Source organism: Globicephala melas, chromosome 6, assembly GCF_963455315.2.
Source record: "Globicephala melas chromosome 6, mGloMel1.2, whole genome shotgun sequence".
Lineage (NCBI taxonomy): Eukaryota > Metazoa > Chordata > Mammalia > Artiodactyla > Delphinidae > Globicephala > Globicephala melas.
This window is the reverse complement of record NC_083319.1, coordinates 1962744-1988996: the sequence shown is the minus strand read 5'-3', so window position 1 is coordinate 1988996 and position 26253 is coordinate 1962744. Positions and strand designations below refer to the sequence as shown.

The 26253-nt window shown below is 64.3% G+C and overlaps 2 protein-coding genes across 4 annotated transcripts in view; both read right to left on the bottom strand.

Moving 5' to 3' along the window:
• NACC2 (NACC family member 2) overlaps positions 1–4198 on the bottom strand; it is a 73253-nt gene extending 69055 nt beyond the window's left edge. Inside the window, exon 1 of the mRNA XM_030838319.2 lies at positions 4081–4198. The gene's annotated coding sequence lies outside the window, so the exon portion shown is untranslated. The remainder of the gene's footprint in view (positions 1–4080) is intronic.
• Positions 4199–21713: 17515 nt separating this feature from the next.
• TMEM250 (transmembrane protein 250) lies at positions 21714–25668 on the bottom strand. Of its 3 annotated transcripts, none has more exons than XR_009564213.2 (3): positions 25315–25668; positions 23354–23936; positions 21714–22070 (listed from the first exon to the last, which is right to left on the bottom strand). XR_009564213.2 is itself a non-coding variant. In XM_060300165.2 (2 exons), exon 2 carries the CDS (start codon positions 23875–23877, stop codon positions 23434–23436), a length of 444 nt encoding a protein of 147 aa, XP_060156148.1. In that variant the 5' UTR covers positions 23878–23936; positions 24259–25304; the 3' UTR covers positions 21714–23433. The 3 variants fall into 3 exon arrangements, 1 of the variants encoding a protein (XP_060156148.1); XR_009564212.2 differs by lacking the exon at positions 25315–25668 and adding an exon at positions 24259–25304; XM_060300165.2 differs by lacking the exon at positions 25315–25668 and adding an exon at positions 24259–25304 and having other exon boundaries at positions 21714–23936.
• Between the last annotated feature and the right edge of the window lie 585 nt (positions 25669–26253).

Sequence of the window (26253 nt, the reverse complement as noted above, 5' to 3'; positions counted from 1 at the left end):
CAACTTTCAAAAATGGCGTCTCAAGACATACACTTGGCCCAGACTACCAAGTATCCAGGAGATTTTTATTTTCAATCAACAAACACTCCTGGAGCACCAAACCTGTGCCTGCTGCTATATCTGATGCTTCGCCCCAAATCGAGGACCTGGGGGCTGGGCCTGATGCTGGGCCTGGGGGCCAGCCAGCCCTGGGCCTGGGACACAGCCCCACAGCCGGCGGCCGGGCTCACTGCTCACCCCAGTGACTATATATGGGCACTTTCAGGCCCCTGCGGTCCCCGCCCCCGGCCCTGCTGCTTCCCAGGCACACAGGCAGACACGGGGCGGGGCCCAGGAGCTCCCGGCCCATCCATGGCCATGTGCCCTCCTGGATGCCAGGGCCCAGGGCCAAGAGGGAGGGGGAAGATTCCTTCAGAGAGACCCAGAGCCAGCCTCTCCTTTCCGTGGGACCAGAGACCAACACCTCAGAGAAAAGTATGCCTCCATCCGCCCTGGAGACCGAGAAGCAGCCTCCCCTTAAAGGGGCATGAACCCCTCACTGGCTCTGGTCCACCTCCAGGGAGGGGGCACCTCCACAGGGCCCCCAGGCGGGGCCTGCTCACCTTGGGCCTCGCAGCAGTAGCATCACGACACACAGGCCAGGGTGGGGCTCAGAGGGGGTACGTTACCCACCCAAGGTCACAAAGCCTTGAGCTGGATGTGACCTGAGAGAGACCTCCGAGGTCCTGCTCCCAAGGGCCTCCTTGCCCGGACCCAGGTCCAGCCAGCGGAAGCTGGGGGCGGGGCAGGCCCCAGAGAGCCGGCGCCGCGTCGGATTCCAGCTCCGTTTCTCCTGCTCAGACCGGCTCCCAGGCCCGGGCAGGGGTGAGCGGCCCCCACTGTCCATGTCCTCATGGGGGCTGCGCCACTCTGAGGATGCCAACCACAAAGGCAGCCACCAGGGAGCTCGGCTCCCAAGTTCACGTCCCAAACACCTCTGTGCCTGCCCCACCTGCTGAGACCCTCCCCCACAGGGCGCCTTCTTCCAAAACCTGAACTTTAAATGACAAAGGCCAGAGGCCAGGGCAGAGCAAGGCCAGCTCCCAGCGAGCAGGCAGCTGCAGGTGACAGACACAATGAGGGAGCCGGGGCCAGCCGGGAAGCATACTTTGCAAATGATCTCATCGAGAGCCAGGCCTGGTGAGAGCAAGGATTTGCTAAAAGAGAAACAGAGGTCGCCAGGATCCCTGGCTGCTCAGAGGCAGGGTGGGTGGCAGTGGCGCCTCGGGCCTCGGCCTCGCTAAGGGGACTGCTTCCCCCGGCCAGCGGGCTGGGTCCCTGGAGCCCAGGATGGCTGGGGGGGGAGGGGCTCGGGGGGGCGGGGGGGGGGATGTAGCCTCCCAGGCACAACCTCGGTGGCTCAGGACACAAGGAAAGAGGGAACGAGGCTGCGGCGGGCAGGGGAGGACACACAGGCTTCACCCAGGGCCACGGCGTGAGGGGGTCGCTCTCATCTCTGAACTGGGGCGAGGACACCAATGAAGATGCTGGCTCTGGTCCTAAATTCCGGCCCCACCTGGAAGTACCCGAGGGCCAGACGGCTCACCTCGGGGAGGACCAAGGGGATGCCCGGGAAAGCGTGCTGAACGCAAATGAGGCGTTCGGAGAGGCCTGGGCAGGATCTAGAACGCGGACGGGCCGGGCAGCGCTCTCTGCAGACCCGGCAGGCGGGCAGGCAGGCAGTGAGAGGCCCTGAAGCCCCTCACCAGCCCCCAGTCGGACCCCAGCCCCAACCAGACTTTACAAGCTCCTGAAGTGGGGCTGCCCACAGCCAGCAACAGCTCTGGGTCCGGCCAGGGACCGGCGGCCCCTGTCCCTGTGGAGGGAGACACCCCTCCAACTGTACCGAAGACATTGCTCCCCTTCAAAAGACCAGGCCTGAAGGCCAGGTTCCTTGGGCCGGGACACCCCTCGGGGACACCGGCCACGGGAAGGAGCCAGGCCCAGGCCAGCTAACACAATAGATCCTCAGCTGGAAGGCAGCTTGTCTTGTCCCAAGAACGCAGCCCGGGTCAAGTTCCCCAAGTGCGCCTGTTACACGGGGGTCTGCAGGCTCTTGGGAGAAACACGCTGGAGAATCAGGAGCGAAGGGCCGTGATCTGGGCCGCAGTTCCCGCTCAAACGGCTCAGCAGACGTTCCCCACCCTGCCCCCAGCCAGGGCAGCTCATCTCACCCCCCACACCCCAGCAGGACAACAGAACCCAGGGAGGGACCAGGTCGGAGAAGAGCCGGGCGAGACGGGACAGGGTCACCGGAAGGGGGCAGATTGGCCATGGGCTGCAGGGCCAAGACTTGCTTCCCCGGGGTGGAGGGAGTGAGGCCTCAGCTGCCTGAGACTCCCAACCCTACAGATGGTGAGTGCAGTGGATGGTACCGGAAGGCCCAGGGCCTGGAGGGAGTCCGTGTCCGGTGCAGCCCATACCTGCCTCTGCACTCCTGGGAGCACAGACCTCAGAGGAAGAGGCGGGGGGTGGAGCCCTGGGAACATCCTTGAAAGGGTCAAAGCCACATTTCTTACTTTCTGTCCCAGGAGGGGTCCCAGGCCCACCCCAGCCCAGGCTGCAAGTCAAGCACGCTGAGCCCTAGAGGCAGAGGTGCCCGAGGAACGTAGGCTGTGAATGTCAGCTCAGCACTTACCATCAGCACCGTCTCTCTTGTATGAATAATGCATCTCACGTTTTCGTTGGAAAACAGAGAGAGGCTTTAAGGGTTCTGTTAAAAGTCACCCACGAGCCCACCTCCCAAAGACAGGCTCTCTTGAGTGTCCCAGCACATCCAGGACAAAGAACCCAGACGCACTCCGGGCAGCCAGGGTGGCCTGGTGTCCCCGTGTCAGAAAATGCACAAGCTTTTTCTCCTGGTCCAAGATTCTGCAGGAGGCTCGGAACGGCTGCAGAGCAGAGGCCGGCCGAAGCCGGCTCCGACTCAGCGCGGTTTCAGACACCATGTCCGGCGCCCACCCCGCCTGGGTGTGACCACCGAGAACCGATCTCTGCCACTGAGAGGGGACGAGGGATATCCTGTTCTACTGCTGTGCCCCTTCCAGCCAGCTCACCGAAACAGCAGGGGGCCAACCACCCTGGGTCTCCCCCTCCCATCTCCTTCACTCAGGCTCCAGCCAAGGTACCAACAAACGGTGGCTTGTCCCACGGGAGAATGCCAGCGGCCTCCTGGGAGGGGTGGACACCACAGAGGGCCACGGGGAGAGGGGGAGGGGGATTGTTGGAAGGTGGAGGGCAGTGCCCGCTGCTTGACCCTTCACCTAACTCCTTGTTTCCTCATCTCTAAAATGGAGCCAACACTTGAAGATACCTCTCCTGGGCTCTGTGCGGGGCTTAGACGACACCCCGCACGGAGTGCTGAGAAGCACCTGCGCCGAGACCAGGAGAACCGCGTCCTTTGTCATCAGGGCAAACTGAAGGGGGCGAGGGGAGAGGGATCTGGAGCTCAAGAGGGAAGCGGAGGGGAAGGTGGGGGGATGGGAAGGGGAGACCTGGAGAGAGACCCGGACCAGACCAGACGGGTACAGGGGTGTGCGTGCAGGGTGCTCAGAAGACCAGCTCTACCAGATGGCCAGCCCACGGAGGGTGCTCTCCCCCCGCCCAGCCCCCCACTACACAGGACAGGCTCAGCTAGAACAGACAGCCAGGGGACACATGGCTAGGTGCCCAACAGGTCCCTCCCTCGGACGGCCCAGGAGGGAGGGGCGTGTCCCCGGGGCCGTGTCCCCAGGCCGAGCCCGCGCGGGTTGCCCACCCCAGAGGGCTGGGCTCCGTCCGTCCGGTCGGGGGAGACCTAGTGTTCCGAGGGCCCCGAGAAACCCGGCAGGAGAGGAGACGCTCGGAGCCCGGGTCCCCGCTCGGCGGGGCGGGGCGCGGCCCGGCCCGGGCGAGCGCCTCCCCAGGCCCGAACGCCGCCGGCCAGCTCCGCGGGCGGCGCGCGGCGCGAACTTGGGCACTGCGGCAGGCGAGGGCGGGCGCGCCGCGGAGTTCGCGGGAAGTGCGGCGGTGGGACCCGCGGGCGGCGCGAAGTTGGGGTACCTGCGGGCGCCGGCCCGGTCCGGCCTGCAGTAGGAAGTGCTCCGGCGGCCCGGCGCTCCGGCTCACATGGACTTTCTCCGGCCGCGCCCAGCACCGGGCCGCACCGCGGCGGGCGGGGCGCGCGGGGGAGGCGCCGCGGGCCGTTTAAAGGGACAGCGCGCCGGCCGCGCGCGCGCACTCGCCGCCCTGGGGCGCGCCGCCCCGCCGCCAGGTGGGCGCCCTGGGAGGGGCAGGGGCGGGGGGATCCCCGGCCCTGAGGTCCGGGGTTGGTGGGGGTGGGGGGCGGCCGTTCCGCGCCCCCTCCGTGCGCCCCCTCCGCAAACTCCTGGCGTGCGACTCTGCGCCGGGCACTGAGCCGGGGCCGGACGCGGGAAGGGCAGGGGCGCCGACCCACACCCTCTCGAGGTGTGGAGCCCCCGGTCCTGGGGCGCCTCCTCCCCGCGGCGGCCGCGCTTGCACGGGGCAGGCTCCGGGATGCTGGGCCAAGTGGCGCCGCCGGCTGGAGCGGGTACGCGGCCTCGGCTGCACCGACGCCCCGGAGGCCGGAAAGCGGGGACGTGGGAGCGCCCTTGGGCGAAGCGCGCGTCGCCGGCGCCTCCTGCGCGGATCCCGGTAACTGCGAGCTGCGTAGACGCGGCGGGGTCTGCTTTCAGGCCCGGCGTGATCCGGCCGCGCTGGCCGCTAGTGACTGCCGCCACACACCCCCCCGCCCCCCGCCCCCCGTGGCTCCCGGTTTGCTCGAGGTCACCCTCCTGTGGACAGAGGTGAGGTTTTAAAACAAGTGCGCAGAGATAGAATCAGCCACAAACCGGAAAGGACCCACAGAAGGCCCCTCAGTCGCCCCACCCTAACCTGAGGCCTGGGGTCAGGACAGGCTGCAGTGGTCCTCCAAGACTAGAGACCTCCTGGCTCCCTCACCCCTACAGGGTCCTGGCAGGAAAATGGGGGTGGCACCAGGACAGTGGTCCTGAGCATAACGTCACCAGGAGGACGGGGTTGATGTGAAGAGCAAGATGCCCCCCCACTCCCCCCCCCCCCCGCTGAGCACATTCTGGGCCCCTTGGGGGTCAGGGGCTGGGGCTAAAGCCCTGCAGGACAGTTGACCAAGGTCACTCCTAGGACAGTGCTCAGAAGCCTGGTCTAAGTACTTCTGTCCCCAGTCTCATGGTAGGTCCTTGACCTTGGTCGTGGACTGACCCCTGACCCGCAACGTGAGGGTCTGCACAGAAAGCTTCCACCCACCAGCTCACTCCTGCCTTGCCCTCTGGGCGATGGGTATGAACCCTCAAAGACTCCCTGGGCACACCCCCAGAACCCCACTTAGATCTAAGCTTGTCCCAGGTCCCACCCCCCCAGCGCAGCGCATGCCCCAGCCTGCAGGGCAGTCTGACTGTCCTGAGGGGCCTCTACCGGTTGCCGGCACAGTCCCGTGGATTGGCGTGTGGTCCCAGCCCAAGAGGTGCACGGAGAGAGTGACAGGTAACGCCACCTGCTCAGCTTGGGGACCAGCTGAGGCCCTGGGCCGGGAGGGAGGCCATGCGTTGGCCTAGGGCAGCTCAGCAGCCCCAAGGTTGCAGCTAGCTACTAAGTGTTATTTAGGATCTCGGGGCCCTGGGAAACCGGGGCTTCTGCCAACACCACCTGTGAGCAGAACATCTAGCTGCTTCCAGGCAAGGGGTCAGGACTCGAGAAGCCCTCCACGAGGCACCAAGGTCCTCCCCTGCCCAGGGCTGGGGTCACCGTGTGGATGGGGTCTAGAGGTGAGGATGGGCGGGGGTGCTGACTGTTGTACACACTCCCGGTGGGAACACACTCGCCTGGGGGGCTGGTCGCAAATCTACACGTTCCAGTTGTTTTCCTCTCTTGTTATTTTCTTATTAAAGAGATTCTTTCTTCTTTGATGAGGGACATTTGGAAAGTGTTGATAAGTTTTTAGAAGACAACAGATAACCAGAAACCCGTCCCAAGGATAAGGGGCTTCGGTGCAGTTTCCCTGTGCGTGTGTGCGCGTGTAAACCACACTTGCACACTTTCAACGCTACCGCTGAATACCTACTAAAATCCAGGCCTGTGCTACACGTTCTGGGTGTTATCTCACTTAATTTTCACAACAGTTCTATAAAGCTGGTTCTCTATTCCTGTTTTACTTACGAGAAGAATGCAGCTTAGGAAGAAAATGCAGCTGGGCTGGGGGTCCCTCACGCCGGGCCCCCCAGCAGGCAGGGTGGGGCGCGGTCCTGCAAAGCCCCCTGCCTCCGCCTGTTGACCCTCAGGACTCTCAGACGGTACAGACGATTCGCCTGGGCCGGCTGGTGTACAGGCCTGGCAGCGGCCCCAGCCCCTCTCGCGGGATCTGATTAGCACTGCAAGCCCCCGAGATGCCGGCGAGGGTTTTCTCAGCTCGGGGGGGCCTGGCCTGGCCTCTGGCCCTGGGCTTTCGTGGCCTGCAGCTTGAGTTTCCCCCTTTTATCCAGAGAGCGTCAGGCTGGGGAAAGAGGGTAGGCACGAGAGGGAAATCTGCAAACAAACTGCTGAGCAGGGTGTCGGGGGCGGGGGCTCGGGGTGCACTTGGGAGAAGGGCTGGTCACCTGTCTGTCCTTCCCTGGACGGTGGAAGCGTTTGGTAGCCGGCCAGGTGCTGCTTCGGCAGTCCTGCAGGTGGCCGAGTGCTCAGCGGAGGCCTGTTGGAGCAGCGGCCGGATGGAGCCGGGCTCCTGGGGAGGAGGGACCTGAAGGGACGCCTTCCTCCTCCGGGCTCCCCGTGTCCACACCAGTCAGCTGAGACCGCTGCGCCATGCACCCAGGCTCCGCTCACTCTGCTCTTGTCCTGGGCTCCGTGTCGCACGGGGCGCCCACCCTGGGGGCTGTGGTCATGCAGGGATCCCTGAAATCGAATGCAGACGGGCGGGTCTGCCCCAGTTGGCCTCACCAGTTCTGGGAAGAGGCTGCTTCCTCCACCCAAGGCTCATCTCGAAGACGCATTAAGACCCATGAAACACACCCAGCCCAAGTCTCACTTAGCCAGGCGCTTCCCCGCTGTCCACTTGGGTGGCTGATAGATGTCTCAGTGTGACACGGCTGAACAGACCCTGACTGTGCCCCAAAACTGCCCCCCGACACGCCCTTTGCCTCAGCAAATGACAGCTCTTCCTTCCGGGAGCGCCATCCTTCAGCAGCTCAGGCCAAGCTTGGATTCGCCTCACTTTTCTCACACCCCAGTCCTGACAGCTCTGCCTCAAGGCTGTGTCAGGGATCCCACCACCTCTTACTGCCCCCCGCTGCTGCCTTCCTGCTCTGGCCCCCCCCCCGTTCTCATGTCACTGCAACAGCCCCATAACTGGCCTCCCCGTCTGCTCTCTCTTGCCCCTGCCTGTGTCTGTCACCACATGGCAGCACAGAGATGCTTCTAAACATGTCAGATCATGACCTTCCCCTGCTCAGGTCCCTCGGTGGCCCCCATCTCACTTCTCACTCAGAACGCAAGTCCTTACAGTGGCCGGGACCTGGCTCCTCATGCTACACTCACCCCCGCTTGGTCGCTCTCCAGCTCTAGCCCCACTGGTTTCTGCATGGGTCCTCCACATGCTGGCATCCTTCTGCCCCAGGGCCTTTGCACCTGCTGTTCCCACTGCCTATACCTTCTTCCCCCAGTGTCTTTGAGGCTTACCCTATCACTTCTTTTGGGTCTCTGCCCAGATGTCCCTGGACCGTGGGCCTTCCTGACCCTCCCATATGAAAGAGCCAGTTGGGCCATCGCCAGTCGGCTCTCCCTGACCCAACCCTGATACTAATCCACTCTGACGTTCACAGCCCCCGTCTCCCCCTCGGGCACAGGCTCCCCGTCTCGTCCACTACCCCGGCCCTGGGGGGTACCACACACAGACAAGAGGCCCACAGACGTCTGCAGAGTGTGAGTGCCTGAGGGGTGCTGTGTGCTCACTGACGAGGGGCCGGGACCTCCCACCCACCTGCCTGAGTTCTCGGTGCCACTTTCCCATCCTCAGAGTGTCCACGGTGCCTGGTCGGCAGGAAGGGAAGGAGCAGGCGGGGAACCCCGGGGTCAGACCCTCGGCCAGGACTGCGGGGCTGAGAACAGACTCCAGCGTCAAAACCGGCAGAGCGAGAAAGCGGTGCTTCCCCACGAGGGTCCTGTCGGCTGCCCTGCGTGAGAGCCAGCAGCCCAGCGGAGACAGCGCCTTGGCCCAGGCGGCCCAGCGAGCAAAGGGAGGCTTGTCTGCCTCCTGGCTTGACCTTTGCCAGTGGGACACGGAAAAGCCTGGGGTGGCATGGCCAGCGTTTACGTCCTCAGGGGAAGCCTCTAGGTCTGGGGCAGAGGGGATACCTGACTCCAGGTCCAGTCCCTCCTTGGAAGCTGCCCCCAGGTGGGGGCTTCCCGGGCCTTCATCGGGAGGGGCTCGTGGGGGGTCTTCCTGCAAGCATCGGAGCATCTGTGTTCCCAGCAGGGGTACAGTCAGCGAAGACCCCCACCCCACACCAGGCGACTGTCAGGAAAGGGGTGAGGCTCCCTTTCCGGCTCCGAGAGGGGCCCTGGCCACCCCATGAGCGGCCGCACGCCAGCAGCCCACAAAGCGCCTCTTTGTTAGGACACCGCTCCGTGCCAACCAGGCCATCCACTCGCGGTTGGGCTTTGAGCAGGGCCCCCGCCCTCCCCTAGACCCGCAGAAGTCAGGCCCTCCAGTTTAGCTGCGTTTCTGCCCACCCCGTCCCCGGCTCGGGGTTCATCGAGGCCAACCCCTCTCTTAATACCAATCCTTGGGCCCACCTGAGGAGCCCCCCCAGGAAGTCTGCCAGGACCCCAAGGTGGTGACCACCCAGGCTTGGAGGGGAGCATGGGACTGCTCCCCATCACAGCCTCTCAGGGCGATGACAGCCCGGGACAGCGGGCACGGACCTCCCCGGCCACCCAGGGCCCAGGCTACCCACCGGCCAAAGCCCTGCACAGGCCGGTCAGGCTGGGCACCTCTCCGAGGAAGGCCCCAGCTGCCCTCCCGGGGAAACCATCTCTGCTTGGGTTCCTGGCGGAGCCTGGAGATCCCGTTTGCCCGCAGGGGCACATTGTGTGCGGATTCCAGCACAAGGGGCGGGACGCTGGGGAGGTGTTGGCTGGGGCATGCGAGTCTGAAGGGCTCCCCCGCCCCCGCAGATCCTCCGACAAAGTGGCTGGCAGCCTGGCCTCCTGGAGATAAGCCCCCCCGGCCCTTGGCCCCCCCCTCCACTGCCACTGCTGTTTCTCTGGTAGCTATTCTGGAGAACCAGGGAGACCCCTGGGGAAGGGCCACCCCCCAGGTGTCCCTCCACTCCCCTCTGGGGCCGTGCTGGGCCGCGGGCACCTGCGGGCACCTGTGGGCACCATGGGCACTTTTTTTTTTTTTTCCGGTACGCGGGCCTCTCACTGTCGTGGCCTCTCCCGTTGTGGAGCACAGGCTCCGGACGCGCAGACTCAGCGGCCATGGCTCACGGGCCCAGCCACTCCGCGGCACGTGGGATCCTCCCGGACCGGGGCACGAACCCGCGTCCCCTGCATCGGCAGGCGGACTCTCAGCAACTGCGCCACCAGGGAAGCCCCTGTTGGCACTTTTCAGTGTCATTGCTGAGCTTGCTCTGAAGCCTGGTGTGGCCTGCAGTGCCCAGTGGCACCTGGCTCTGCCTGCCAGGTGCCCGTCATCCCCTGCAAAGCCTGCATCAGAACTGGGACCAAGCTTGTCCTGCAGTGAATCTGGGAACAGACTCCCAGGGCTCCAGGCCCCCAGCCAGCCCATGTTCCCCTGTGGGTGGCAACTGGACCCCATGGAGGGGATGTGGTTCTTAAACTTCTGTGCATCCGATGGAAAAGTCCGGTTGTACTGCAGACACGGGAGCTGGGGACTAGGGTGATGCCCAAGGACAAAGTGTGGGGGTGAGTGGGGGTAGATATAGTGGAGAGAAAGGCTGGCGAGACCCCACTTTGTGTCTCTTCTGTGATCAGTGACGTCCCACCAGGCCACTCCGCAGCCTTGGTCCTCTTCCTACCCACGCACACTGTCTTCGCAGGACCCAGGCTGCCTGACTGTGCAGGCTGCTCCCCCTGTGCCTGCGGCCGCAGGGCCTTTGCACCTGCAACTCCCCTGCCTGGGACACCTCCTCTCCAGCGTTGGCAAGTGAACTCCGGCTGGTTCATCCTTCAGGCCCGGGTAATTCACCTGGGCCCTCGGGGAAGCCATCCCGACCCCCCAGCTGGCTCTCACAGTTCTGGGCCCCCTCCTCGCGGCTGAACTGCTACGCTTGTGAGCAGATGGTTTAATCAGGAAGAAGAGACAGGACTTGCTCAGAGGGAGGCTCCGGCAGCCTGGGTGGGCTGCAGGCGAGCGAGCAGGTACCTGTCTCCAGACATCAGGTCCTCCTGGAAGTCCTGCTCTGTGTCAGCCCTGGGACCTTGGAGAACGTGATGGGCCAGGGCTGCTCCCCTGGGGCTGCTGTCCTAGTCAGGGAGACAGACAGCTAAAAACCCCCAAAATATCACGGACTGAAAAGTGCCGTGCATGCAGTGAGATACTACTTCATCCATTAGGATGGCTAGAAAAAAACCCAAAAAGCAAAAAACCCAGAAGATAACCAGCGCTGGGGAGGATATGTCGGGAGACGAGGGTGCAACGCTGGTGGAAACTTAAGCGGTGCCGCTGCCGTGGAGAACCGTGGGCCGTTCTTCAAAAAATTAAACGTGGAGCTACCGTATGATCTGGCAACCCCCCTCCTGCGTGTGCACCCTGAAGAATTAAAAGTAGGGTCTACGAGAGACGTGTGCACCTGTTCACAACAGCCAAAATGTGAAAACAGCCTGGGTGTCCACAAAGGGATGAACAAAATGTAGTATATATGGTACTTTTGATGGAATATTGCTCAGCCTTAAAAAGGGGTGGAAATTCTGTACAGGCTGCAGCACGGATGAGCCTTGAGAACATTGTGCCGAGTGAAATGAGCCCAACGCAGCAGGCCAGGTCCTGTAGGATCCACTCACAGGAAGCCCTAGGGGAGTCACATCCACAGAGACAGAAAGGAGGGGGCGGGGCCGGGGCTGGGGGTGGGGGTGGGGCGATGGGGAGTGAGTGCCCAGGGGGGACAGAGTGTCAGTTTGGGAAGACGGGAAAGTCCTGAAGACGGATGTGGGGGTGGTTACACGACAATGTGAATGTGCTCGATGCCCCTGAACTGTATTCTTAAGAGTGGTCAAAGACGGTGGATTTTATGTTATGCATATCTTCCACAAGAAAAAAACAAAGGGCCGTGCGGGGCACTGAGAGGAGGAGGCTGTTGGCTGAGGAGACCTGGGGGCTGGGGGGGCAGGTGGGCAGGGCCGAGGGAGCAGGGATCCAGGTACCACCAGGAACAGGCTCCGAGAGGGCGGGGCCAGGCGGCGAGGGGCGGGGCCAGGACTCTGCCTTGTTCTGACCCGCCTGCAGATGAAGAGGTCTCCTGGCCGCTGGGCAAAGGAGAACGTTCTGCTAGACCCGCTGGGGCCTCTCCCGGGGTCCAGGGAGGGCTGAGGGGCATGGACTGGATCTGGAGGGGGAGCCAGAAGGACCGAGGGATCGGGGGTGCAGCGCTCAGACTGTTGCTGGGAAGGTGGCCCATGATGGCCATTTCCCCAGATGGGGAGGTGGGAGAACAGTTTGGGGAATCAAGCCCCCCGTGGAAATGACGAGTAGCAGTTGTTGCTCCTGTGTCGAGGCCCTGGGGAGTCAGACCAGGCTCAGCTGGGGGTCAAAGGCTCGGGGACGGAGGCCCCGCTGTCACCGGTGGTCACATGATCTGCCCTGACCTCTCGGCATCTGGCCACACGGCTGACCCTCCCTCCTCCTCCAAACACCTTCTAGTGGCTTCCTGAGCCACGGCTGCTGTCCTGGATCCCCTACGCGCTGTGCTTCCCCTCTGCCCTCCACCCCAGGCCCCGATACACAAATCACAGAGTGCAGGGCCCCAGGTGACAGGTGTGCGTGTTAGGGTCTGAGGTGCGCTTGTCCACGCTGGGGTCTGTGGGGAGCGTCCTGGGGCCGGCCTGGCCCGCCCTCCCTGCTGCAGGACCCGAGCCCTTGCCTGGGACTCACGGGCCCTGCCAGCTGTGCGCCCAGGGTACGCGGGGGATGGCTGGGAGGCTGGGCCGGGGAGATGCTCTGGCAGCTCAGACCCCAGGCAGACACACAGAGTTTGGTGTCTGCACTTGAGACAGCAGCTCACGCCCCGGGGCTTCCACCTGAGGCCGGCCCAGAGTGCTGGCCCCAGGATTTGGATCCCGGTCTGGTCCTGTGAGGAAAACCAAGTGCTTGGGGTCTGAGGCACATGCGACTAAAAATCATTCCTTCTCCGGGGTGATGGGGTCCACACAGGGAACTGAGGGGAGGCCCACAGGGCGTGGCCATCAGCAGAGCCTTCCCCGAAGGGCAGGGGCCGGACTCGCCCCCAGGTGCCCAGGGTCAGCTCTCACCCGGCCCGCTCCCCAAGGTGGTACTCAAGGGGCTGAATGCTGCCCCGGGCCCTGTGAATCGGGGCCTCCGCGGGGGGAGGAGGTGACATGTCCAGTTGACCCCGTTGGCCTCTGACCCTGCTGGACCATCATTCCCGTGCCCCTGGCTACACATGGGCCTGGCACCTCCTGGGCCTCTCCAAGGGCAGCCTCACCTGCTCCATAGGGGGTCATGAGGTTTGGGTAACAAAGTCCACGTGGCCATCTCTGGCCCTGGGAATCTTCCCCCAAAGCAGCGGCTTCACTGAACTCCTAACACCTCACCGTGGGCTGGGGTCATCCCTCGCCCTGGGCTGGGGGGGTCCCCATGGAGCCCTGCACTTCTGGGAATCGAGTGCCCAGCAGCAGTGCCCCCGTGATGGCCGAGTCACTCTCTGAGCCCCCTCCAGCTCTGTCTGCTCCTGGGCCCACCAGAGGCATGGCCTGACCCTGGGAGAGGGGCGTGGAGGGGCGGTGCTGCCCAAGCTGGCTCTGGGCCTCTGGGGATGGTGTGGGGCCTGGCCAAGGCCCGGTGGGCAGTGGGGAGCCCGAGGGACACCCCAGCGCGGCTCCGCCCCTCCTGCCGCGCCTGCAGGGACGAGCTGAGGCCTCCTGCCTGTTTCCCAGGTCCCACGGAGGGGCCGGGACCCACTCTCTGCTTAGGGGGTAGGCACAGAGAAGGGACGCACAGGGTCCTCTGCTCTCCAAGCCCGACCCAAGTGAGACCCTCCCACGCAGATCCTCAGGGAATCAGGGCAGAGAGGGGAGCCATGGCCCAACGCCCACAGCAGGTCACTGACAAGCGTGGCCCTGAGCCGGCAGGCAGGAGGATGGATGGAGGTGAGGTCCCTGCACTTTGAGGCACTGACTGTCTGTACCTGGGGCGCTTGGGATGGCAGGGATGACCGAATCCAGCTCTGCCCTTCAGTTTCACGGCCCCAGTCCCTGCTGGCCATTGCCATCCCCGTGTCATCTTTCTTTTACCCTGGGAAGTTCTGGGCAAGGACCCGGCAGCTCAGATCCGGGCTGCCAGAGCGGGGCGTCCAGCCTGGGGGAGGGGCGGGTAGGTCTTTTGGTCACCAGATATGGCCTTAGCTCAGGCCTGGGCTTTGTGCTAACAGCCAAGTCCCCATCTGTCCCTGGTCCCATCGCCGCCGGAGCCCGAGCCTCACCAGGGAGCTCCCGCCTCACGGCCGTGGATCTGCCAGTGTCCAGGGAACGAAGCCCTATGGGCACTTCTGTGCAGGAAAAGCCGATCCCGGGAACTAGGTGCCTACAGAACCACAGGAAGGGGGGGCTTCCCTGGTGGTGCAGTGGTTGAGAATCTGCCTGCCAACGCAGGGCACACGGGCTCGAGCCCTGGTGCAGGGAGATCCCACATGCCGCGGAGCAACTAAGCCCGTGCGCCACAACTACTGAGCCTGCGCTCTAGAGCCCGCGTGCCACAACTACTGAAGGCCGTGCGCCTAGAGCCCTAGAGAAAGCCCACTCGCGGCAACGAAGACCCAACGCAGCCAAAAATAAATAAATAAATTTATTTAAAAAACCCATAAAACACAGGAAGGGCCAGGAGGGAGGAGCCAGGCTGAGTATTGGCCACAAAGAGCGAGGAGGCTGAGGGTGCAGAGCGTGGCCACCTCGCCCTGTGTCCATGGGGACCTGCCTGCTCCTCTCACCCCTGCCCCGACCTGAGCAAGCCACTGGGTCGGGGGTAGCCTGGCCCCAGGCAGGCTGCAGGGGTGCCGACACCTGGAGATGGTGCCTCTCTCCCTGACAGCCTACCAAGCTCCCTCTTCCTTAGTCTCTACAGTGGGAGGGACCCCTGCCCCAGGCATTTTACTCACAGCTGAAGGACTGAGCAGGCACTGGGTTGAGTACCATTTATCTATCACGTAATCCACCGCCCTTGCCCTTCCAAACCCCAGGCAGAGCGGCGTTCCTTTCCTTCTGTTAGTTCCCTTTACAGACCGGGCAGGAGTGCCCACTCCTTTCAGGTCCTACTTGTGGCTCCAGCACGGGTCTGTGATGGGGGTACAGACTGGCTTCGGAGAACCGGGGATCCCTAAACACCCCTGGCAGGGACCCGGTGTCAGCACACAGACCCCGCTCCAGCCTGGAGGCTGAGTCAGGGCCCAGCGGGGTGGACAAAGCCAGCAGGTGTGAAGTCAAGCCTGCAGCTCAGGGCTGGGTCCCTGTTGGGGAGGGGATCCAGAGGCCCACCTCCTGCCCTCTTGCTGTCTTACAGATCAGCCCGCAGCAGCCGGGCCTGGCAGTTCCACTGAGGGTGGGGTCCTCATTTAGGGGCAGGTTGCCAAAGGCTACGCTGGGGATTAAGCCTTGCTCACCTGGCCCCAGACTCCTCCCCGAAAGCCCTTCTCTGGGGTCAGCCTCTGCTTCCACTGGACTGTCTTCTCCAGCTGGGAGCCTTGTCCAAGAGCGCACCCACAGCTGGGGCGCAGGAGTCCGGGACTGCTAGGGTGAGGCACCGCCTCCCAGACCCCGCGTGGCCTTGGGCTGGAGGTGCAGCTGGGGGTGGGGCACCTGTCTGCGCAAGTGCCTCTGGCCCCTTCCCCATCCCCTCCAGGCCTCAACCGGGCCTGCAGGGCAGGTGCACCAGCCAGAGTGAGGGGCCTGCGGTGCCCCGGGCCGGCTGAGGCTCCTGGGCAGGCGAGTTTGGGTCCTTCGCACAGAAGGAAACTGGGTGAGTATTCTGGTTTCTCGTTAAAAGCTGCAAACCCGTGGCTCTCTCTGCACGTGAATTAGGGCAGCACCGTTTTGGTTTCTGGATGCCTCCCCTCGGTTTAAATTGGACGCTCCAATCTTCTTCCTCTTTTGTCCTAAATTTCCCTCTAACATTTAGTGCAGCTGTTAAGCAGCTGCTGGCTGCTCCTGCTCCCGAGAAGGCTGAGGGCCAGGCGGCTGCGGTGACTCACCTCCTCCCAGGAAGGACAGCAGGGTCTGGCGCGGAGTCATGCCAGGGTGGGCACGGCAGCTTGGGGGGCAGTCAGTGCCTCCACAGGATGCAGGTGAGAGCTGGGCACAAGCTCCCCGGGGAGGAGGAGGACAGGATGCAGACAGGACTTGGGAAAGGCTTCAGCCGCTGCAGCTAGAGACACCCAGGTGAGACAAGCAGAAGGACTTCCGGGGGCCAGGTCCTAAACAGTGGGGCCGCCTTTCCAGGAATAACTCAGCAAAATGCAAGCACCCATGCCCGTGGGCATTTCTGGAGGGAGACATCCCGCCCCTGAGACCCAGCTTACAGAGGCCTTGAGTGACCCTGGACACCGTCGTTGAGAAAGTAGAGGGCCTACTGAGTGCGATCCCTGGGGATGCAGGGGCACCTATGGTCTGAGTGTGTGTGTGTCCCCCAGGTTCATATGTTAAATCCTAGACCCCAGGTGATGGTATTAGGAGGTGAGCCCTTGGGGAGATGACTAGGTCATGAGGGTTCCACCCTCAAGAATGGGATTAGTGTGGTGACCTCATAAAAGAGGCCTCGGGCGTCCCTGGTGGCGCAGTGGTTGGGAGTCCGCCTGCCGATGCGGGGAACACGGGTTCGTGCCCCGGTCCGGGAAGATCCCACGTGCCACGGAGCGGCTGGGCCCATGAGCCATGGCCGCTGAGCCTGCGCGTCCGGAGCCTGTGCTCCGCAACGGGAGAGGCCACAGCAGTAAGAGGCCCGCGTACCGCCAAAAAAAAAAGAGGCCTCAGAGACTCTCGCCCCCTCCACCACGTGAGGGCTCAGAGAAGACGGCGTCTGTGATCTGGGAAGCCGTCCTCATCAGACATCGACTCTGCCCACTCCAGGACCTTGGACTTCCACCCCCACAAGTGTGAGGACAGATGTTTGCTGTTTGCGAGCCACCAGGTCTGCGATATTCTGTCCTGAAAGGGCCGAGACGGGACAACCCCATTCACTCACCGCTCATTCCTTCGACCACTGCGTGCAGAGTGCCAGGTCCCCTTGAGAAGGGCCTTCTACAGGCTGTCCCCTTGGGACGTGTCTCTGAGGTCAAGACCAGGGCCATCCAATCTGCACCCCCCAGCAGGGCCTGCAGTCCCCACCCCTGGCTTTCGGCACCTTCCTGGAGAAGGGAGCCAGGAGAGCTTGGCCACAGGCCGGTCTGGGTCGCAGGGGACATCAGAGCCCGCTGCACCCTCTTCTGCAGCCCCCGCCCCGGGAGGAAATGCTGGCCTTGGGCGGTACTCCCCAGAGCCCTCTCCCCGCCCCACTGGGAAGAGCCGTGTCCAGCAGCCCCGTCCACTCGGGCTGTGAGTCCAGACTCCCCTTATCTCACAGGAGGAGCTGGTGGTGGAGAGAAGCAATCCCTCCCTCCCCAGGGGCAGGGCGCAAGGCCCTTCCCCACGTGAGTGGGCTCCGACAACAGTGACCAGCTGACCCCAAGCAGGAAAGGCAAACGGAGCCAGGACACCAGCCTCCCAGCTGAGTACAGCCCACTGTCTTCCAGGCAGGAGCACGTGGATAATGGCCATCAGGGGCCTCCCATTCCCGGGGGCCCGAGCCCCCCAGCGCTCTCCAAGAGCACCTAGAGGGAGCCCTGGGCACAGAGGGCGGCAGGGCCGGGACCCATCCAACTGCCCTGCTCAGAGCCTGGGTGAACAGGGTAGGGCCTGAAACTGAGGACACACACAGGCACGTACACGTGTACATACGCACACAACGGCACGTACACGTGTACATACGTACACACAGGCACGTGCACGTGTACATACGCACACACAGGCACATACACGTGTACATACGCACACACGGGCACGTACACGTGTACATACGCACACACAGGACTTGGGACGCACCGGCCAGCCGCATGGCAAGAGGAGGGGGGTGGGTCAAAAATGGCGGCAGCCGCTCCGCAGTGCGCCTCGGTGGCCCGTCTGCTCGGGACACGGGTGGGTATGGAGCGCGGGCTGAGTCAGCCCAGGCCGTGGATTAGGAAGATAGTCGTCTTCACGGGGCACTTTTAGGCATTGAGGGAGCTGGGGAAACAGGGTCATCGCAGTACAATTTGAAAAACATACAAATCATTCGTGCTACCATTACGTCACCATGCTGTGGTAAACGACGAATTCCCACTTAAAAGCCAGATTTCTATCATCGAAGGGCTGCCCACAGCCACAGGCGGCAGAAGCCCTCTCGGTTCTGCAAAGCAAACTCCACAGGTGGGCATCCGGGCAGCAGCCCAGGCCTGGAGGAGCCAGAGCTGAGCGGTGGGGCCAGGGGGGCCCCCGGGCTCATGGGACAGAAGGGACAGGGGTGCTCCGGGCCGGAGCGAGGCCCAGCGCCGCCAGCCAAGGTGGCAGCACGGTGGGCGGTGGGCGGAGGGGAGAGGGCGCAGGCACACACCAGAAGTAACTGGAAACCCGTTCTCTGGTCAGGTGAATCCCTTCACAAGAGCAGCCGGCGGTCAGAGTGGGCAGCGACATTCCTGCCAGCGGGGCCCAGGCTGTATGTGGGAGCTCCCCGCACACCTGGCTGGGCCCGGCCCTGGGCCAGACCGTCCGCCTCGCCATCTCGGCCTTGCCAGCCGGTGCCTGGCTCCCGACCCCAGTGAGGGCAGGAAGGTGGCCTCCACTGCAGGACGGCCGGCTCCTTCCGCACGCACAGGAAGGAAGGGCCCACAGCCCTGCCCAGCCTCCGGGGCCCTCAGCTCGGGGACGGGCCTGCTCCCGGGGCCACCTAGTCTGCACTGATTCTGTGTGAACATCCATGCAGCGTGCCCGCCGGGACTGGTCGTTGGTGTCTAGGGAAGCAGAATGGAGCACTGTCCTGGTCCCCTCGGGTAACGAACAAGGGTCAGACACTTGCTTTGGACTCCGGGGCTTTTGTCTGAAGAAGACACTCTCTAACCAACCACGGATGCACCGCAGGGGTGAACTGCGGTGTCCAGAGGGACAAGCTGGCGGGGGGCGGGGCGGGGGGTGGGCGCGGCTGCCCCAGGCCCCACCCACTCTGACCACACGGCCCTCCAGCCCGCACGTCCCCCACTTCCCGGGATGCTCGCCCCACTTCCATGGCCCTCCCTGTACCGGGGATGCTGAGGAAGGTCCTGCATCTTACGGGACCCACAGAGCTGGCACCTGCCTGCCCTGGGCTCAGGGCCTGCCCCAGCGTCCACCTGGGCCGCCTGTCATTCGGGGCCCTTGGGGGTCCTGGCTTATGCCCTGCCCCCTCTGGCCCAGGCTGCTCCCATCAGCTGGCCAGTCCGCACGGGTGGCAGTACCCGCCCTTTTCAGCCTGTGCCTGCCCCGGGGCTCCGGGTCACCTGGGTCAGGGTGGCAGGTGACCACTGTTGGACCAGCCAGAGGTGGGGGAACTCTGCCCGCCCTGGGCTCCTGGGAGCCTGCACGTGGCCAGGTTGGCACACTTGCCGTCTCTTAGGAGGACGAGCTGACTTCCTGGCTGTGGTGGCCGTGCCCTAGCACCCTCCCGTGAGCCTCTTCTGCATCGGACCGTGGATGTGCCTGTACGGGGGCGCCTGGCACACCGCCCGCCCGCCCGCGCAGGCCCTCCCGGCATCAGTCTGCCACCCCCACCCCCGCCCCGGGTGCAGTGCGGGCCACACAGCGAGAGCCACAGCAACCCTGCCTGAGGCCCCGGGTGACACAGCTGCCAGCCTGCCTGGGCATGTTGCCCGGCGGTGGCTGGGGGAGGGGCGGGCCCACGAGCACTGAATCAGCTGCTCCCGCGTGGCCCTGTCCCCTCCAGGGCAAGGATGCTGGTGAGGCGGGGGGAGGGGATGGGGGTGGGCCCTCCATCTTTGGGGAGCTGTCAGGCTGCCGGGGATTTTCTGGAAAGCCGCCCCTGCAGGAGCCAGGCCTCCTGGGGGATGAGAGGAAGGACCTTCCTGGAAGAGGGCCTTTTCCAAACAACACCAAAAAGGGAGAAGGGAGAGGACCGGCCTGTGCCGAGGGAAGGAAGCGCTGAGTCAGCAGCAAGCCCTGCCATCCTCCCTCCTCCAATCAGGCGCTGGAGCAGACAGGGACCTCTCAAGGTCAGGGAACATCAATGTCCACAGGCGGGTCCCAGCGGACGGCCCTTCCTCCGCAGCGGCCCGGGGGTCAAGCTCTGGTCCGGAGGTGGGCTGTGCCCGCCCTGGCCGCCCTCGGCGGGGGTGCTGCGTCCCTCCCGCTGGGCTGTGCTCCCAGGCAGGCGGGGCGGTGGTACCACCGGGGGACGAAGAGGGCGTCTTCGAGGGCACCTCGTCCACCCCTGCCCGGGGCCTGGGCGGCACCTGGACTTTCTCAGAGAACCGTGTGGCTTCTAGAAATTCCTTCTTGCCATTGCCTCCCTCCCACTGTTGGCTCACCTCCCACCGGCAGCCCCTCCCACCCTCCGGGCCGGGGTCCCTCAGCACAGGGAGGGCCGGCCCCACGGGCGGGCCAACAAGAGGCCCCCACACCCGGTGCAAAGGAGGCCACCACGAGGCCCTGTTCTTTGTTGAAGGGAAGCCCCTCTCCCCTCCTCCCCGCCCCCACCCCACCGCTGCCGGCTTCTGCCCCAGCCTTGACCTCCTGCTGCCCGGGATGGCCGCCCCCAGATCTGACCGTCCTCTCCCCAAGCCGCCAGGCTCCCAGTGCCCCCTCCGACTCTCCCAGGCCTCGCCCCGCCCCCAGCTCTCGCTGGGGCACTGCTCGTCCCCTCCCCTGGCCAGCTCCCTTCTCTGTGGTCACACTGCCTGCCCGCCCTCCCCCACCCTCCCCGACTCCCAAAATCAAGGCCCGGTGTCACCACCACCGTCCAGGTGCTGTCTCCCCCCCAGCAGCGGCGCTGCTCCCGGGGTCCCCGGGCTGAGACCCCTCTCTGGACGGTGCCCGAACTGGTAACTAGGGCACAGTCTGGGCAGAATGCCCCTGCCTCCCTGCGGTGGCCGGCTCAGCGTGCGCTCTTTGAAAATGGTGACTGTCCCCCCAGGGGGACATGGGGTTCGTTCAGCCCGGAGGACGGGCTGGTGGCTCCCGCACCAGACGGTGCAGACAGCACCCCCACCACACACGAGTCCTGCTGGACAGCGCCGGTCTAGAGACCCACTGAAGAAAACGCTCCAACCTGCGCAAAACCAGGGGAGGCCAGGCCAGGAGGCCTGTGGACGCTGCAGAAGGTGGGCAAACCCGAGGCTCCAGCGCGGCGAGAGGACAGATCTGGGGCAGTGCTGCCCACTGCCAGCCGCTCCCAGTGAAGCCAGCACGCCGGAGAGTGGTCTCCCGGCCGGGAAGCCGCATCCCCACCCGCTCCTCGGCCAGGCTTTGTGCAGCAAACCGCCCCTCCCAAGGGTCCTCTGCGACTGCTCGGGGGCCAACTGCCCCTCCCAAGGGTCCTCTGCCACTGCTCGGGGGGCCAACTGCCCCTCCCAAGGGTCCTCTGCGACTGCTCGGGGGGCCAAGGCTTTTGCGAGGACTTTACCAGCTCTGCCACCACAGGCTGAACCCCAAAAGGACTCGGACTGTTTTTTTCTGAAACGTCAAGTTCCACAAAATTCCAGAGATAGCAGCTACGCCGCTCTGTCGTGGACCCCCAGCTCTTCCGGGGCCACATTTCTGGCCACACTGGCTGCGTGGAAGGGCATCACCCTCATCATCACGTGGGAGGAAGTCTTTGCAAGGGAGAAACGTGAGCGTCCCCTGCACAGAAGCCAGGGAAGCCTTTCCACGATAGAGATACTAACTAATAACCTGTCACTCGTTTTCCAATTGCTTTTTGGTTACACAAGGATTCCTAACCCTGGTTTCCTTCCAGTTTTTCTCCTGTGGGTAAGCGTCTCCCCATCCGGCTGCCGTCCTGGCACTTGAGGGCGTCATCTGTCTGATAAGGACGATACACACTTGCCTGTTGGTTGAACTCAGCCCTCCTGGACCTCACCAGGCCCCCCGCTTGGCCAGCGCTGACAAATTCTCGCTGCCTCCCCAGCCAAATCCCCAGGACAGGCTCCAGCGGTGGGGCCCCTGGACTCATGGCAGGGTGGCCCTACAGCCCATCACACTCCTTCTCCAGCATGGCAGACGGCTGCTTTGCAAGGTTCGGATCTGACTCGTGAAGAACGGCATCTGTGGCATTTGGGGCTGCTTATATCCTTTAAAAAAGGTATAAACGTTTTGAGCTTCAAACAGTCACGCTGTCAATGTGTTAAAAAAATAAGTTTAATGCAGGTGGCTCACTTCATAAAGAATTTCACAGGCACTCAAGACACCAAGCAGCTTTGTGTCCACACCACCGTGACCCCCCTGCTGCCCCAGCCCCGTGGACACGTGCCCACCTCAGAGGGGGCCTCAGAGTAACATGAGTCAACTAACACAGAACAAAGCTTTTAGGAAACAGCATGATTTGGTGCAAAACGTCCTCTGCAGCGCCGAGAAGTGGGGTCCGTGTGGGTCGGCTCCTTGCCTGCCGTCCAGGTAACCGGGAGAGACTCACCCCCCGATTCCCTCGGAGGAGCTGTCCACTGACCTCGAGTGGACAATCGTCCGACAGAAGCTGGCTACAAATTAAAGAGCACAGTTTACAGCCAAGTGTTTTTTGCCTCCTTTACCTGATTTGGCTTTTTTTTCCAGTGGCACACAACTGCCCCGACAGCTCCCCCTGGCCACTGGGGGACCCGGCCAGGCAGGGTTGAAGGGGCTACCGCCCGTGCCTGCGGGTGTGGGGACAACTTGGGGTGAAGTAGCATCGGCCTCCCTGTCACCCTCAATATGGGGCCCTATGTCCCGCCTCTGGCTGTTGTCCCAGCTGAATTATTCAGTGCCCCTCGCCTGCCCACAAGGCCTGCGGCTACCCTGTCCCCATCTGATGGAGGCCACGGTGAGGGGTCTGGGCAAAACTGGCCCTCTGGTATGTTCTCTCTGCAACCGGAAGCACCCCTGGACCACTGGTTCTTTCCTGGCCCACATTCATTTTTGCTTTGTACTCCCAGCTGCTCTAACAACCGCCGAGGCAGGGACAAAGGGGCCGCCGAGCTCCTCACTCGGAGGTCCAGCCCTGGTGCAACCCTGATTTCCAAGAGGTGTTTCTTCCAACAGACACGTCTCGAACCTGGACGTTCCCTGAGGGGAAGAGACTGAAAGCCCCCTGAGGCCAGAAAGAGACTGAGTTGCCTCCCCAGAAATCCACACTTGAAGAGTGGAGCCCTGGACCCGGCACTCCCCTGGGCTGGCCCCTGATCTAGGCACTGACAGGCAAACCGAGGTGCCGCTGAAGCCCGGCCTGGGACTCAGGACCCCCACGCCTCTCAGGGTAACAAATGGAGGAGCGTCCGTGGGCTGAGTGAGGACTCGGTGGCCCAGGGCAGAGTGAAGAGCTTGGTGGCAGTGTGGTGCACCAGCTGGTGGAGACTGACGCTTCCCCAAGGCTAGGGCGGGGGGCCGGGCGTGCACAGGAGGGGGCTGTGCGGCCAGGAGGATCTCCCCTCCAGATCTGCACCTGGGTAGCACACCCCTCCCGGGGGCCTCCAACACCACTGGTGACACCATTGCCCTGGAGAGGGGACAGGGACACAGGCTCTCCAAGTACAGACTGGACCCATACCCGTCCCCCCCCGCCCCCCCGCCCCGGGAATAGCTTGGAAAGTGCAGGCTGGAACCACAAGCAGGTGGCGCAGGGGACACCGCACCGAAACCACACACAGAAAGGGTCTGAGCAAAGGCCAGCAGGAGGGAGGGCGCCAGTGTACCCTTCACAGAAGTCTCAGCCCTTTCCTGAGCCAGAGACGCAGGCGCCGGGGCGGGATTATGCCTCTGACACAGGGCAGAAAGGGCCCCAACCTACCGCGTTGAGAAAAGCGCCCACTGCAGGTGCATCTACGGCCGGGTCACCGGAAACCGTCCCCGGAAGAGCCCGCGGCGCCCTCACATGTCCACGAAGACCATGAAGCACCAGCCCAGGCCCCCGACCAGCAGCATGGTCACGTGGATGCCGTAGACCAGCAGCTCGTTGAGGAGGCGGAAGTCCACGCGCCGACGGCCCAGCAGCAGCAGCAGCGCCGACAGCTTGAGCTGGAAGCGCAGCAGGACGCGCACGCCCAGGTACTGCAGGCAGAAGAGGGCGGCCAGCGCGCCCCACAGCGCGGCCGTGAAGAGGCTGCAGCTGAAGTAGAGCAGGAAGCGGATGAAGCCGTAGAGCCAGCGTGCCCGGACGTACACGTCGAAGTTGTTGTACTTGGTGCGGGCCGGGCGGGAGGCGCGTGCCGGGCCGCAGGCGGCGTGCAGGCAGGTGGTGTGCGGGCCCTGGAAGGAGCGCACCCGCCGGGGGATGGGCATGACCGGCATTGGGCCCAGGGCGGCAGTCAGCATAGGCGTCGTGGGTGCCTGGGCCTGGGAGGCCGAGGCTGAGTCCCGGGGGAGGCGTGGGCCTGCAGGGAGAGCGACACGGAGAGGAGCCAGGTCAGCCGGGACATCAGCCAGCGCGGGGCCGCAGGGAGACCGAGTCTGGGACTTGGGATCCGCTCACATCCCCCGGGGTTACTCTTTTCATAATTGCTACCGAGGACACTCCAAAGGGAGCCCCAATCACGTGGGAACCAAAATTCCACCAGCGACACCGGGAAGAAGGGTCAGGACAGTGGCCGCAGGCCCCCTGGCAGTCAATGCCAAGACCCACGAGGAAGGGCCGACAGAAACCCTGGCTAACCGCCCCCTCCCCCAGGCTCGGCGAGTCCCCTTCACTGGACTCACCGTCCGGCTTTGATCTGGGATGCCCATGCCTGCCTGCGCTTCTGTGGCTGCTTTATCCAGGGCGAATAAGTCCCCGAGTGGCAGCCACACAACAGGACAGGACGAGGGAGAGGGTGTCCACAGGGCAGACGGGGGCCGTTCTCTTCAGCAACTTGACAGGCCAAGTGCTGGGGACCAGGCAGCCGGCACCGGGCTCTGGGCTCCCCTGCGGGGCCTGAACCCTGGTGCTGTCGTTCACCAGGAGTGACCTTTGCCAGGTCACCTCACCCCCCGAGACCGTCCCTGCTCCGCACAACGGGGATGTCGAGCGCTGGGCTCGCAGCGGTGCTGTGGTTATAGGCAAATGGAACGTTTCCGGGCAAGTGCTGCCCGTGCCTGGCGGAGAGGATGGCGGCCCAGGGCCAGTGGTGTTGTCGCAGGGCACGGGCCCTGTGGCTTGGGCCGCCACAGGAGAGGAGAAACGGCAAGTGCTTCTCTAGTTCTGCCTGGCAAGTGTCATTTATAGCTCGCCTGAATCGTGGCTGGAAACACAGAACTGGGAGTTCGGAAGGACGTGTAAAATCGGAGCAGCAAAGTTGGTTACAGGCTCCGGGGAGGCACTGCCGAGGGCATCTGCGTCCCATCGCATGGCTTGTAGCCTGAGGGCCTGCAGGGGGATTTCTGCTAGCTCCCTCTCCGGCCGCCCACGTGGTGCTCTGGCCGGAGGCGGAGGAGGGGAAGGCCGGGCGCGTCCACCCTCCCCTGCCCACAGCCCCAGCGCTTCCCACAGGCTTCGGTCTGAACGCGGTCTGACAGCAGCTAATGGCACTCAGATGTCGGTGCTCCCTTCACGCGGCGGAGTCGCGCCTCGGGCGGGCCGCTCGCCATCCTCCCATCGCCACCTGGCCGCGGGCAACGCATGTGCGCCACGGGCTTCCAGGTCGGGGCCGGGGCGTCCGCGCGGCACCCACGCGCTCGCTTCTGGGGGGTGCCGGGCCCCAGATCCCGGAGGCAGGGCCGACCCGTAGCGCCCCCGGGAGCCGCCCCCGCCCCGCCCGGGCACCCCCGCCCGCTCACCGGGTGCCCTCTCAGCGCCGGCGTCCCGAGCCGCGCGGCCCCCTGTCCCTCGGGGCTCCGGGAGCAGGGCGGCCGCATGGTGCCGACGGCGCGGCCCGGACCCTCACGCGTCCCCGCCCGGGGCCGCCCCGAAGGGCCAGGGGCTCCCGCGCCCGGTGGCCGGCGGCGTTTGGCCTAGCGTGGGAGCCGTAGCGCCGTCCCTCTGCGGCCACCGTAGGACTTCCCTCACGCCCCTCCGCCCGAGCTGACACGGAGAGCGCCTCCCTTCCCCCAGCTCCGTGCCGACACCGAGCGCCCGGAACTCGGCGCTTCCCCTGGGCGTACGTGCGTGCGTGCGTGCGCGCGCGCCCCTGACTTTGCCAGCCGACTACACCACCCCGCCTACGCCGCCGGCGCCTCGGCCCGTCCTGCGCAGGCGCAGATAGCGGACCTGCGCCGCGGAGCCCCCGGGCAGCTCCTCTGCTCATGCGCCGCCGCACCCGAGGCGGTTGGCAGTGCGCAGGCGCGGGCCCTACGGGCGCAGCTGTTCTTCCGGCCCTGGGAGAGCGCTTGCCAAAGGTCCCGGGATCGGCCGCGGTCCTGCGTGTCTGCCGCCCGGCGAGTCTGGAGCGGACTGCGTGACACCACCCATGGACGCACGTCCCCAAATGTAGGGAAGAGTGGCCGGCTGACCACCCACGGACACCAAGGTCCCCAAGTGTAGGGAGTCAGGGCGGGCTGGCTGACACCCACGGAGCCCTGGGGTTGCCCTTTGCCAGGAGAATGAGGATTTCCGTGTAGACGTGTTTAAACATTTTAATCCGATCGAGGTTAGGGTGGGGGAAACTTCACGCGCCTTGGATTTAGTCGGCAAGTTCTGTTTGCCTGAATTCTATCAATTGTGGAGAAGCTGCTAGTTGCACACACGTGGGAACGGCTGGTTCTGTTCCCCAGTGCCTG

Coding starts and splice junctions, on each gene's coding strand:
- TMEM250 (XM_060300165.2), bottom strand. CDS start 23,877: ATGCTGACTGCCGCCCTGGGCCCAATGCCGGTCATGCCCATCCCCCGG.